The following is a 14,836-nucleotide window of genomic DNA, read 5'->3' as shown; positions in this document are numbered from 1 at the left end:
ACTCCTATTTTTCTATAATGATCCATTGTCAGTCTGCTTCGATATTTTTAGTATTCCCTACTTCAGACCCATAATCAAGGCAAAAAGTCCAGCTATTTAAAGCTGGGAATGGTGCCATTAAAGTCAAAGTAGATGTCACTAATGTGCCTCTGCATTTGGCAATGAATCAAAGGTCTATTTTCCCTCCATACTTCTTCATTGAAACCAAGAAAATATCCAAATTGAGTTTTCTTAAATATCTCCCTCTTGGCAGGGGAGTTATTGAAATCATGCTTCATAATACTAAGAAATGTTGTTGAGCACTTCAGGATACCTTTATGTTGTGGTAGTGTAGGTAAAGTTCAGGTTCCCTCACCTCGTAAAATGATTTTATAGTACATGAAATAAAAAGTATTATATTTAATGATAATCATACCAATTCAGCCAAACAAACTACATGCGCTACATATTCATAGAGGACTGCAGATATTCACTGTAAATTGTGGATATTGACAGAGTATCACTGATGTTCACTATGGTTCGCGGATTTTGACAGAGTATCACTGATGTTCACTATGGTTCGTGGATATTGACAGAGGACCACTGATATTAGTAGTCCTCTATTAATATCTGCGAACCACAATGAATATAAGCAATACTTTGTGAATATTCACGATTCACAGTAAATATTAGCGGTCCTCTATGAATATCCGTGATTTTCAATGAATATCAACAGTCCTCTGTGAAATCCGTGATTCACAGTTAAATGGTAGTGAATATTCGTGATTCAAGTTGTCCCATCATTCATATAATATTCGTGATGCACAGTTAAATAGTAGTAAATATTCATGATTCAAGTTGTCCCATCATTCATACAAGAGTGGGGGGTGGGGGGGGGGGGCGGCACACTCTCCTCCCTTTCACAAACTTTCACCATTCATACAATAAGAAAAATCTACAACATCTATAAAGAAACCACGGTACCCTCCTCCCTTTCAGAAACACCCACACACCCTCTTCTATTTTACCAACTCCCACCATTTATACTCACCAATAAAGACAAAATAAAGAAGCACAAAAAACCTTCCTTTCCTCACCATACCTTCTACTTGGAGATTGTAGCTAGAAATTAAAAAAAATAATAATAATAATAAAAAAATAGTTTTTGCCAGAAAGTTGTCTAAGCTTTGCGGAGCCTAATCGAAGTATTATGTCGTTGCTTGGAGAATGCAAACTATGATCGTACTACTACCTACTGTCGAAGTAGCTTCGGCTTCATGTGGTCCCAGGAAGTGAAAAAAAAGGAAGAAAAAAAAAGAAGAAAATGACCAAATGGCCTAGTGCGACAAGGGCCCCACGTTTTGAACCCATCTACATCTAATGTGGGGCCTACTGGGTTTTTCCAGGCAAATCTAAAATGTCCACAAGTAAGGAGTTTTAATTTCATGTCATTGGCTCAAATTTAAAGATAAAACTCATCACAGATGGACTATACCAAAGGAAAAAGTTTAAAATTAATGCACAACGTTAGTATAGTTGTGGACCACAGATATCTTAAAAAATAGAGCTGAAAAAAAAAAAAAAACTTTCATGGTTTCATGCCTATTTAAATAAAATGAATGAATCAAATCGGCTAACGAATAGGCTGAATTTCAATTTTGGGAGAGGCACACCTCCCTTTTAAAATAACCTTTCACTTTTTGAGTCGAGAACCTGCAATACAAGGCACTACTGTGGTAAATGGACATTTTCGCCATGCAAAAGGTAAAAAAGTGCTTTCAAGTTAGAAGTCTTTATTTCTGATCAGTGTGAGCTCTTACCACAATCATGTCAACATATGGGGCCACCGGGACAAATAACCCCCAATTTGATAATTGGAGCGGATGAGGTGAGACCCAGCCTCACCCGAAAAGGTGTGGCTGTTACCGCGGGTCAACCTTGATGTATGCATTCCGTATTCTCAATGTCTATCAATTTTTTCGTATCATGTTAGGGCCTAATTCAAAAAATGAAGATCCAAATCTTAGGATGAGCACACTCTAGGAAATAGAGGTGATTGAACACCTTAACGTTAAAAACTTCGATGGTGCACCTTAATGTTTCAATTGTGTTTATTTGCCATCCAATTTATGGATAAAGTGGGAAAAAAAGGACAAATATCAGCTTGATCCAGAACTTCCGTGACTCATTGATGGTCAATCATCACTGTTTCCTTCGATTTGAAAGAATACATACATTACGGTGGCCCCACGGTAAGGGCCACGGCGTCTTGGTGAGGCCGGGGTGTCACCTTATCCGCTACCTCGGATAATGTAAAATATATATCTTTTTTCTAAATAAAATTTAAAAAAAAAAGAAAAAGAAAAAAAAGACCACTAGCAGATTAAGTGTTTTAATTTATTATTGAAAAGGAAGGTGTGACGTCCCTAGACCGAGATCTCATAAGTTTCCAGCTATCTTGTGATCCAGACCGTTGATCTGATAGATCCATGGTGTATGAATCCTGAAAAAAATCTCTTAGATTGAACCGATAGCTGTTTGATTGGGAAGCCGATTGCGTGGTGTGCTATGCACCACACCTCCCTAGTGTGTTGACGTGGCAAACATTTGTGGCCGCAACATGATGAATGTCTTATATCCACACCATCCATCTATTTTACGAGACTATTTAGGGTATGAACCCAAAAATGAGGCTGATTCAAAGCTCAAGTGGATCACACAACAGTAAGTACTGGAAACAATGATAGCCACCGTTGAAACCTTCTAGGGCCCATCGTGATGTTTTTTTTTTCCCATCCAAGCTGTTCATGATGTCACAGAGCCGAGGATGAAGGGAAAATATAAATATCAGATTGATCCAGAGCTTTTGTGGCCCAGAAGAAGTTTTAAACGGTAGTCCTCATTGTCCTGGATGCTTTATGTGGTGTGGTCCCTTGAAATCTGTATCAGCCTTATCTTTCGTATCATGCATTAAGATGATCTCGAAGAATGGATGGAAGGTGTGGAAACATACTCATGGTAGGGCTCAAAGAAGCTTGCCGCGTCAACGTAGGTCGGTGGTGTGTAACATACCACGCAATCCGCTTCCGTCTGATTGGTGGTACGAAAGTCTTCCGTAGACAAAGCTACGTGAGGCCGAAAGTCCTCCGAAGTCATGGAATATAAAAGGCGATTTTGCCCTATAACCACCTACTCTAAATACTGGGCTATTCCTAACAAGCACGCATTTAAAGCATTTAAAAGCAAACGCTTAATTTTTGAAGAAAATACGGAGAAAAATCCGCCTCTTCCATGTGACAAATGCTTAACCTGTATAAATCATGGATTTGCGCGTATACGTTTGATTGTTTACAGTTACACCAGTTGGAAAGGACGGGTATACCGAGGATTCTAGTGGCCTACCTTTATGTATTTGTGTGATCGATATTGTCCGTCCATTTTGTGATCTCATTTTAGAACATGAGCCCAAAAAATGAACCTCAAACGCAGGTAACCTTCTCACAAGAAACACTAGTGATGGAATGCCTACCATTAAAAGCATGATGGGGCTATGGAAGTTTGGTCAAGCTGATTTTGTGTCTTCCCTTAGTGGCCTTATCATCGGTTGGATGGCATTGATAAACATTAGGGTGGGTCTTAGTAAGTTTGCAATGGTGGGTTTAAAATTAGGGCATGCTGCTTGCGTACTAGTGGGTGTAAAAACAAAACGTTGATTGCCTAGTGGACCACCAGAAACAATCATTCTAGGTCATGATCTCTAAAATGAGGCAAATTAAAATCTCAAGTGGACTATACCACAAGAAATTAGTGGTGATTGAATGCTCACCATTAAAGCTTCCTTTGGCCCACTGTAATGTTTATCAGCCATCCAACTTGTTAACAAGGTCATTCAAACCTGGATGAAGGGAAAAAATAAAAAACACATAGATATCAACTTTCTCCGAAACTTTTGGGGCCTTATGTGGGTGTTCAATTACTATTGTTTCATATGATGTGGTCCACATGAGATTTTTAGGAACCTAACCAATACGCCAAAAGCCCTAATACTTATGGAACGTGTAAAGTTAGACTATTAAACCCTTGGGAGCGTAACATTCTACCACGCTTCATAATCGGCATCCATGGTGGCCCACTCTATAACGACACTTACTTTGGCCTCCATTCCAGATGGACGTTTTTAGGGCATGGCGGCTACACTTCGGTTATTCATGTAGTTTTTTCTACAATATAATGGCTTTCACTTTGGTCCAAGTTGTCCTTTCCATAAGCTTTCCTTTATGTGACTCAAACATGGGACGTGGTGTTGGCTTTGATACCAATTGTTAAGAACCTAACTAATGCACTAAAAGTCCCAGGACTAATAGAACATGTAAAATTAGGCTATTAAACTCTTGTGATCATAACAAAGATTTGAATCTACTTACTTTTTGGGCTCATGCCTTAAAATGATATGGAAAAAAAAAATGGATAGACGATGTGGATAAAATATATACATCACAATGAGGCCCACAAAGCACTGTCTAGTACCTACATCGTTAATTGGTAATCTGCATTGGTCCTGCAGAGCACCGTCCGGTAGCTACATCATCAATTGGTAATCTGCATTGGTATAAACATCGGATGCTGAGGGTGCGACTATAGTGGTGGATTCAAGGATCCACTTAGGTGGGTGAGATCCTTGATTGTGGGGCCCACCATGATGTATATGCGTTATATCTATATCGTTCAACCGTTTTGAAGACTCATTTTAGGACATGACCCCAAAAATGAAGCAAATCCAAATCTCAAATGGACCATACTATAAGAAATAGTGGTAATCAACTATTAAAAACTTCTTGTGGGCCACATAAGTTTTAGATCAAGTTGACATTTACGTGGTCTCTTCATCTAGGTCTTTGTGACCTTATCAACAAGTTGGATGGAACATAAACATTCAAGTGGCCCCATCAGGTTTTTAATAGTGGGGATTCAATAACAACTATTTCTTGTGGTGTGGTCCGCATAAGATTTGGATCTGCTTCATTTTGATCATTCTCTAAAATAAGTTGTTAAAATCGATGAATGGTGTGGATGTAAAGTACATACATCAAATTGGTCCCACAGTTGGAAATCCACCCACCTCGGACTGCCTACTAACTAAGTAGCCCATGTCTATTGGACGGTGTTCTATAGGCTCCTCCATTACATTTATTTTTATCCACACCGTATGCCCATGTTCAAGATCATTACAGGACATAAACCCAAAAATGAGGGAGATCAAAGTTCATGGTAAACCACATCACCAAAAAAAAAAAAAAAAAAACAGTGGTAATTGAATGGGGGCAGTTTTGTCATTTTAAAAATATAGTTCACATATATAATCTAACCTTATATACGATGGCAGGCGGCAGTATGTCTAATGATGCAAACTTGAGGCGGCTGACTTTAAATATTTTGAAAGCACATGCTTATTCATGAACGGCGGGCAGGCAGGCGGTTGTACAGAAAACTCCCCGTATAAAAGTTCGAAGAGAATGAACGGCGGGCAGGCGATTGGACGCAAACAGAGGGCCCTTACTCTTTTTTGAAACTTCGGAATCGCATCAAAGCGCGCAGAGGCGCAAACCTTTAAAGGCGTTTGTCTCTATTCTCAGCTTGCGTACGCAACTACCAGCAGGTTTGCAACGCGAGACACGCGTCCAAAATCTGAGACGTTTATCACATGGGCCTCACATAGGGTTTACAATGACCTAATCATCTGGCTCCACATATACGTCAGACGTGGACTGTCCTTCCATCATTTTCCGATGGAAGTTTTCTTCTATAAGATCTCCAATCTCATGAGTATTCCAGCTGAATTTCAATAAATGGAACATTTATAATAGGTCGGTCATGATGAACGGCTGGATCTCATACACGTTTACTACGTGGTTTTTGTCACATTGCCATGCTCGGCCGAAGAAATTTATATAACTAACCTTCGTCTCGGTTTTTCCTCCACGGACTCATCTCTCTCTGTCTTAAAATCATCTGAAAATCCTTCTTCTGACCTCTCTCTCAAATCCATCTGAAAACCCATAATCTCTGGTCATTCTCTCTCTCTCTCTCTCTCTCTCTCTCTCTCTCTCTCCAAACCATCTGAAAATCCCGTTCATTTCCCCTCTTTCAACGCGTTTCGGCAAATCCGAGCCGTCTAAAACTGCATTTCCACGCCTTTAAGATAAGCAGTTAAAGCCGGACGGTTTTCGGGAGCGTTTCGGACGCTGGTGCCTGCTACAGTAGAAACGATCGGTTTTTCCGCGAGTTATTTTTCTTTCAGGGGAGATTCGCACCATAGACGAGTACGATGACAATCATGTCCATGCCTGGGAGTTCGGGGACGTTGGATTCGGTACCGATCAGAGAGGTATCGTATTTCAGCAACTGGTACGTGATCGGACTGACGCTGACTGCTGGTATCGGTGGATTGCTGTTTGGATACGATACAGGTAATTATTTTTGTTTTGATTCTTGAAATCTTTACTGTAATTTCATGTGCGTGTTGAACAGCGTGGTACGTTTTATTTCAGTTTATTGTGGATTGAGTGACAGGATTACGCAATTACTTAATCGGGGCCGAAACATGGAAATCGGCTCGATGGCCCGCTCAAATCAACCATCTGATGTAAAGATGAGCTAATTCACTTACCTGATTCAATGGCAGCGATGATGGTTGGTAAACATGGTTTTGATCAAGCATGAGAGCGGGCCCACCCCTTTCTCTGCTTCTCTTCCTCCTCTATTGCGCGCACGCACACACGACAGAGTCTCTCTTCTCTCTGTATTTGATGACCTATGGTCTAATTGAAATCATGGCCCTTGATAGAGTGGATTGGCGGAAAAGGATTCATGTAGCCGGCCCCAATTAGTTGGAATAAGGCTTAAATGATGATGGCGGAAAAGGATTCATGTAGCCGGCCCCAATTAGCGACATGTATGGACTAGAGAGGTCTAAATGTCACTTCCCCACTTAGAGAATGATACGAGGTGGTGAGACGAGGCGGCACGTCATCTGTCTCTGTGTGAAATCCTTCAACAAGGATGGGCTAGTGTAAAAGACATGCGTAGAGTAGTTGATATTCCCTAACCTCTCTCCAAAATTAAAATAATAAAAATAAATAAATAAATAAAAATTCCATGCAAGGTAGCTGAAACGATTGAAATAGCCTCAGCTGTTGCCCGTTGAATAGGGCATGAACCCTGAAATCATCAACGATCTTGAATTGCATAGATTAAAGGGCTATAACTCATGATTGAAGTCTTAGGGGGTAATTTGGATGACTGTTATTTCTGTAAGTTGTAAGTGACTTAAATTCACCTGCAACTGACTTACAACCTACAAGTTACAGGCAAAAATCCTAGGGATTAAGTGGGGAAGGGATGAGATTTACTTCCAGCATACGAAAATTTCAAATTTCCCCATGGTGGGGGAAACACACCTCATGCATGTGTAGATGATGCATATCTGGACCTGTGGATGAAATTGATTCTTACCTCAACCGGGTTCTTGAGGAGAAGGGATTCATGACTAAGTCCGTTGTGAATCATCAAGGACTTAACGGTTTAGATCGGATCTGCTGATGAGCTGAATCAGAGGGGAGAGTTTAGATTGGATCTGATGACGATCTGATCCGGAGGGGAGAGTTTAGATCAGATCTGATGATGAGCTGAATTGGAGGGGAGATTGGGCTGGAACTGACTGAGTTCCTGAGGAGAAGGGATTCATGACTGAGTCTGCTGTGAATTGTCAAGGACTCGATGGTTTAGATCAGATCTGATGACAAGCTGAATTGAAGGGGAGATCGGGCTAGAACTGACTGAGTTCCTGAGGAGAAGGAATTCCTTCCCATGAGGTCGAGTTCTATGGGTCACACCATGATGTGTGACGGACTTGTACCCCATCAATCATATGCACCCTTTCATGGTGGTCCACGGGCCTAAAAATTAGGCCAATCCATGACTTAGGTGGGCCACACCCTAGACAACAGTTAGAGTGGATATCCACCCATTGAAATCTTCATGATCATTTATAGGGCCCACTGAGATGTGGTTTAGAAATCCATTTCATCCATCATGTGTGTACCACTTGGATGAGGGGTCTTCAACCACATCCAAAAGTCAGGTGGGCCCCCAACAAGTGCTTTTAGATGTTTTAGGCACGATTTCACACTGTTTTAGATGGTATAGCCCACTTGTGTTTTGGATACGGCTGATTTATGGGATATCCCATAACCTAGAGGGGACCCACCAAATGGATGGTGTGGATGTCCGATACACATCACGGTGGTGCCCACAGCTAGACCTCATGGGAAGTGTGTGTGTGTGTGTGTGTGTGTGTGTGTTTGTGTGTGTGTGTGTGTGTGTGTGTGTGTGTGTGTGTATAATTCATTCTTCTTAACCTACACTGATAAAAACCCATAAAGCTTGGTCTGGTGGATGTTGATCACCTACACATCTATGCCAATTGCTTGAATACATTGGTCCTGAGAACCCTTGGAACACCAGCAGGAGGAGTCAATTATAAGACTGTTCTTGTATATATACACGTGATCTCATAATCTCATTTTTGTATGGTAGGGAGGTTTTTACAGCATAGATCCAATAAACTGTGGTTAGATACATCTTCAGCAAGGCTGCAAGTCAACTCTATAAGCACCACAGGAGGTCTCTTATAAGATCAAATCATTGATCTAGTAGTGCTCCAGTTCTCTTATATGATTTTATATTTCACACTAGTTCTTGGTTAGTCTTCATTTTCACAAAAAATTCAGATGTTACTTCAGGTGATGAAAATGTTCATTTCAGGTGTTATATCTGGGGCACTACTGTACATTCGAGATGATTTTCAGGTCGTTAATGACAGCGAATTTCTACAGGTATATGTTCAAGAATGCCATTGTATATTTTCATGGGTGGTTTAGTGTTTTTATGTTTGGACACCAACTTCTCATTATGTTGATCAATGCTTATGTTGGTAGGAAACAATTGTTAGCATGGCATTGCTAGGTGCAATTTTTGGAGCTGTCTCAGGGGGTCGGATGAATGATGCGTATGGGCGTAAGAAAGCTACCCTTCTTGCTGATGTAATTTTTGCTGTTGGATCGATGGTCATGTGCGCTGCACCAAATCCTTACATTCTTATATTTGGAAGATTCCTGGTGGGCCTGGGTGTTGGTGCCGCATCTATTACTGCTCCCTTGTATATTGCTGAAGCATCCCCATCTGAGATAAGAGGAGGACTAGTAGCTACAAATGTGCTTATGATTACTGGCGGGCAGTTTCTTTCCTACCTTGTAAATCTTGCCTTCACTGAGGTCAGATTATCTTGCTTTATGTCATTCTACTGTTATTTTTTGATCAACTTCGATATTTATTCAATAAATACCTGTTTAGATGTTTTCTTGGAACAGCATTTAAGGATAAAAAATCAATAGTGGAATGTCATAAATTCCTTGCAATTTTCTCCAGTTGATGTTGGGACAGAGTCCATAATGAAGTATTTTCAATTAAAAAATATATTGCATAAAAGGTTGTTTACTATTGGATAATGTGCAACCGCGGTGGATTTTGAATACAATTTTCATAGGATTGATGCTATAGCTGTGTTTATTATTATCTTTTAAACGTACATTTTGTCCAAGGTAAGCTCTTTGCAAACCTACTGTAGTGGAACTGTGGAGGGTGGTCAAAGCTTACTGTGGGTAAGCTCGGGCCAATTTAGGTTGTGTTTTGATGCACAAGTGAGTTGAATTGCAAATGTTCAGTTTAATCAGCAGGAAATAACAAAAAAAATTTAGTGATGTTTCTTCTTCTCAATTGAATGAATAAATAAATAATGATGTTTCTCAATATTCATACTGAGTAAGTATACTGTATGTATGTATCGCTAGGCCATCAATATGAACGTCATGGAAGGAAGTTATAATTTCAATTTGACAATGCTTATTAGGGTCATGGAAGTTTTCCATTTACCTTTACAGTGATTAGTGGTGTGTGAGGGTCTGTCCATTTTTCAAACTTTGGATCCATCTCCAAATCCTCTTGAGCCTTTCAGGCTTCCTCAGGCTTCCTATTTGATTTCCTCTGTCCACTGCACTACTTAGAGCATTCCAGTTGTGGCAGCTAGCTTTCTCCCTGCCTCTTATGCTTCTTCACCATTCAGACTCACAAGTCGATTCTCTTTTATATGTTTGTTGAACAAATGCAATTTTTTCTTGATTCTCTAGGCCCTTTATATACACTCTATCTTGATTGCTGTTTTTATCAACTAACGAGCAGCTGTAAAGAAAAGTAGTTGTATTGTTAATATGTTATCCAATCTTATAATCAAATAATCAGTTGGATGCTTGAAAGGATAAGGTATCTGCTTGCCCTCTTCCTAGTCATCCTTGAGACTTACAACACTCGACATTACCTGGTTTTGAGTTCTAGACCGACTACTAGTTTAGATTTTACAGCGAACTCTACCAGCTAGGCTACAAACCAACCTTTGTTTTTTCTCTAATGCATGTTTAACAATGTATTAGTTGGGTTAATATATTAACAGCATTTTACTTATTGTAGAAATATCTTAGGGAAAGGATTGCCTACAAAGAAAAATATTTGGAGTTTTTTAGAAATCACCATATATTAAGACTAAGAGCTTTAACTCATAAAATTTGCAAATTTTATGAGTTAAAGCTCTTAGTCTTAATATATGGTGATTTCTAAAAAACTCCAAATATTTTTCTTTGTAGGCAATCCTTTCCCTAAGATATTTTAAATTTTTTTCATCCTTTTTCTGCAAACATTATAAATGACTAGGTTTGCAGTTTAGATCTATCAACTTGATATTGTAATGGCCAATGACAATCGGAGTCATACTGTTGATCTGTCAAATCATTGAGTCATCTTATCTTTGAATATATACTTTTCATCGCCTCAGTGTTGTGAATTTTGTTTTTTCACATGCTGCATACATTCTGTTCATAATTGTGCAGGTCCCTGGGACATGGCGCTGGATGCTCGGAGTGGCTGCTGTGCCAGCCATTATACAGTTCTTCCTAATGCTATTTTTGCCTGAATCACCACGCTGGTTATACCTCAAGGTAGCAAATCCTATATTCTTTTGGTTCCAGAAGCCATGTTGTCCATTACAGAAATCATGGACAAACTGTCGGTGTTGGATTGCTCTTGTCGTTTGAACATGCCTGATCTGTTGTACTAATGTACAGAAAGATAAATCTGAAGCTATTAAAGTACTGGAAAAAATCTATAGCCCCATTCGTTTGGAGGAAGAGCTAGACCAGCTCTCTGTTGCTTCCGAGGAAGAGGCTCAGTCGAGGAACATCAGATACTTGGACGTTTTCAAGACGAAGGAAATCAGGATTGCCTTTTTGGCTGGAGCTGGCCTTCAGGTAAAGGGGAAGAGGTAAGTACCCAGATCTCCCCTAATGTTTCTAGATGATCAAAAGCTCATTGCGATCTTCAAAATGATAATGCTCCCACAACCTGCCATTTCATCTACTAAACTGTGGCTAGAATGTCAAATCCATTATTGGATGCTCAGTCTAAATATGGATTGGTCTCTCTCTCTCTCTCCTATCTTCCTGTTTCATCTACAAAACTGTGGCTAGATTGTCAAATCCGTTATTGGATACTCAGTCTAAATATGGATTGGTTGCTCTCCTCTCTTCCTCACAATAACATTGTGGTTGTATGATGCTTTCAAATGGTTTCTTCATGCTTTTGTGCATGTGTGTGAAAGCCCACCCATCTCCTTAGAACCACTAGTTTCGGTCATCTTTCTGAAGGGTTTTGGTTGATATTTCGAGATTTAGAGTAAAAAATTTTAAGATCTTACTGTCATCCTCAACCTAACTGGGTTAGTTTCCAAGTCCCACTTTTCTTTTTCTACCATTGTGAGGCTATGTAACAAAGCTCACTTGACATAAAAGTTTGTTGTGTTGGACATGTCATGCATAAGTTGCAAATGTCTGGTTGGGCCCTGGCCCATCTAAGACATCACAGTCAAGGCTATGTTTGGGTTTAGCCCAGAAGCCCACCAGTTGGGTTTGTTGAATTTTCAGCCAAGTAACTAATTGAGCTGGTTTGAGCCTGCCTAAAGGCACAATAAGTTGGCTCGTGGACCTGGCCTGGAGTCGCCCAGTTGCAAATGCAAGGCACATTGACATGGCTTTTAGGAAAAAAACTTGAATAAATTTCCATTTTTATTGTCTTTCTGTATAATTCAATTCATATCCTATTTATATGGTCTTGATGTTTTTCTATTTATATATAAAAAAAAAAAAATTCCTAAATTTTGTTCTTGCATTATCATTTTATACTTATGTTATATTATCATAGAACTGTATGAATATATCTGAGGTCCCTTGTCCAACATTCTCTTGTCTGCACCAAATATTCAACTCATAACTGTCCAAGTTAACCTAGTGGTGGGGACAGTTTAAAGCAATAGCTACTCTTGAGACGTGGAATATTTTCAAAGGAAAATTGGGAATGTCCATTCCTTTTCATTTCCAAATTAGGTGGTTATTTCCACTTATCTTTTGATGTCCTAAGAAACTGGTCTGGATGGTGCAGCACAAAGATCTAAGGTTTTTGTCTTTGAGTTGATTGTCCTCTTCTTTTTATAGGGGTGCACTGTGCCCATTTAGTAGTGCAATGCATGGGCAATGCATGAATTGACTATCCTTCGCCTTTTCATTTAGTTCAAAATAGGATCTCATTAATGATCTCACTACTGAAATATAAACACAGCTTGATTGATAGGTACAGTTCCGTTTCTACTTTTGGTAATGCAAGTGCAGCTTTGAACTATTGTATTTCCAAATGTGGAAAAGGCAGGTGTTTCTATCAAACAGGGTGGGTGTTTAGTGGCTTCCTTTTAGTAATTGTTGCCATTTCAGGTCAAAAGTGGCCAAGCCATTCTCTAAGTTCGATCATGTTGAAACATACTTATTTTTGCATCATTTGATTGTGGGGCATTTTTGTCATCTTGAAAGCAATTGAGATTTAGGTCCTCGTGGAAATGTCTGGGAGCTGGGTCAATGGCCTCAATAAGTGATAGGGATAAAAATCCAATCTTAAAAAGTCTTTTTTTTCTTTTTTTTTTTTTTTTCATAGCACATACATGATTGTGTTTGTGCATTTTGCAGATTGATACATCTGCAGGCATACACACATGCATCTATATTTCTATGCACTCTATAATGCATTGTTGCTATTTTCATGTGCAGCTATTTCAGCAACTCACAGGAATCAACACCGTCATGTACTACAGTCCCACGATTGTGGAGATGGCTGGATTTCATTCCAACCAGCTAGCAATACTCCTGTCTCTGATCGTCGCCGCATTGAATGCTGCGGGAACAGTGGTTGGAATATGTCTAATCGACCGTTTTGGGAGACGCCGTTTGGCCCTCACCAGCTTATCAGGCGTCATAATAGCCCTCTGCGTCCTTTCAGGAGCATTCTATGCACAGTCGTCCACGGCATTGTCTCAATTATGTGACTCTTACGCCCTTCATAACAGTTGCAAAATTGGTTCCGGTTGGTTAGCAGTTGCCGGCTTGGCTCTATACATTACATTCTTCTCACCGGGCATGGGCCCTGTGCCATGGGCTGTGAACGCGGAGATCTATCCAGAGGCATATCGTGGGATGTGTGGCGGAATGGCGGCTACTGTGACCTGGGTCTCGAATCTGTTCATGTCCCTGTCATTCCTATCGGTTGCAAAGGCTGTGGGGACCGGCACAGCATTCCTGATAATTGCTGGCTTTGCAGTGGCGGGATTTGCTTTTGTGGCCTTCTTTCTGCCGGAGACCAAGGGGATGAGCTTTGAGCAGGTGGAGAGGCTGTGGAAGGAGAGAGCATGGGGTAGTGGGAGTGACACGCAATGCTTTCTTGAGGAAGGAAACGACAAGAACGAGTCCTAAGCGTTTTGCTACATTTGAAGGTGAGTGCTCTGTATGCTATAGTTGCATGAATCTCCTACTCTGGGCACCATTTCCTTCTTCCGGGTCTTTTACTTTGCGTTCCCATAATTCCTTGCATGTTTTGGGTCCTAAAATAGCTTATTTTCTGCTTTCTTTGCCGCTCGTAGCCATCCTTCCTATTCATAATGGTAGAGGCTATCTATATTACAAGTTTAAAACAAGTTGAAGTTGAGGATGTAATGCATGTATGTGTGTGTGTGTGTATATGATGTAGGAAACTGAGTGCTGTTTCAGATGCAAGTCCAGTTGTAGACATTGACCGCTGCCGCCAGAGTGCCCGTGTTTTTGGTGCAAAGATGGGGCAGCTTGTAGTGTAATGCATTTGTAACTGATGAGAAAGATGCACTATTTTCACCTTTTTTTTATTATTAAGTTTGATGATTTTATTTGATTGTGTTGCTATTTGATTATTTCGGTTTAGAATTTTGGAACTGGTATAGATTTAACTGTGTTCGACTCGTGATTAATACATAAGATGTGCACATTGTGTTATGTCTGTCATCTAAATGATTAATGCTACCACAGCTCTCGCAGAGGCAATTTAACAAGCGAGTCACCATGTTACAGTGACTTGTTGGCTCCTCCCAAGTGTGGGCGGCATGAATCTGTGGCGCCCACAATAACGTATATGTGACATCCAATCTTTCCATCACTTTAAGCCAGTCTATTGCAGGAGTTGAGCCCAAAAATCACGTTGGGACTGCACCGTGTGAAAATGCCTGAGTAGAGATGTCTACCGATGAAATCTTAAATCTTCCAGGGGGCAGTTGTGATTAGAGCTGTACATGAGTTGAACCAAGTTGCCGTTGTGATTAGAGCTGTACATGAGTCGAACCAAGTTG

The 14,836-nt window shown here is 40.2% G+C and overlaps 1 protein-coding gene across 3 annotated transcripts; it reads left to right on the top strand.

Annotated features, from left to right (window-relative positions):
- The first annotated feature begins 5,870 nt into the window (after positions 1–5,870).
- On the top strand, positions 5,871–14,380 carry LOC131246355 (inositol transporter 1-like). Of its 3 annotated transcripts, none has more exons than XM_058246401.1 (7): positions 5,871–6,446; positions 8,803–8,873; positions 8,976–9,311; positions 10,977–11,084; positions 11,211–11,393; positions 13,236–13,954; positions 14,229–14,380. In XM_058246401.1, exons 1-6 carry the CDS (start codon positions 6,305–6,307, stop codon positions 13,932–13,934), a joined length of 1,539 nt encoding a protein of 512 aa, XP_058102384.1. In that variant the 5' UTR covers positions 5,871–6,304; the 3' UTR covers positions 13,935–13,954; positions 14,229–14,380. The 3 variants fall into 3 exon arrangements, with proteins under 3 accessions (XP_058102384.1, XP_058102383.1, XP_058102381.1); XM_058246400.1 differs by having other exon boundaries at positions 5,874–6,446; positions 14,209–14,380; XM_058246398.1 differs by having other exon boundaries at positions 5,876–6,446; positions 13,236–14,380.
- Positions 14,381–14,836: the final 456 nt, after the last annotated feature.

The sequence above is a fragment of the Magnolia sinica genome, chromosome 5 (genome assembly GCF_029962835.1).
Source record: "Magnolia sinica isolate HGM2019 chromosome 5, MsV1, whole genome shotgun sequence".
Lineage (NCBI taxonomy): Eukaryota > Viridiplantae > Streptophyta > Magnoliopsida > Magnoliales > Magnoliaceae > Magnolia > Magnolia sinica.
This window is presented reverse-complemented; position numbering and strand designations above follow the sequence as displayed.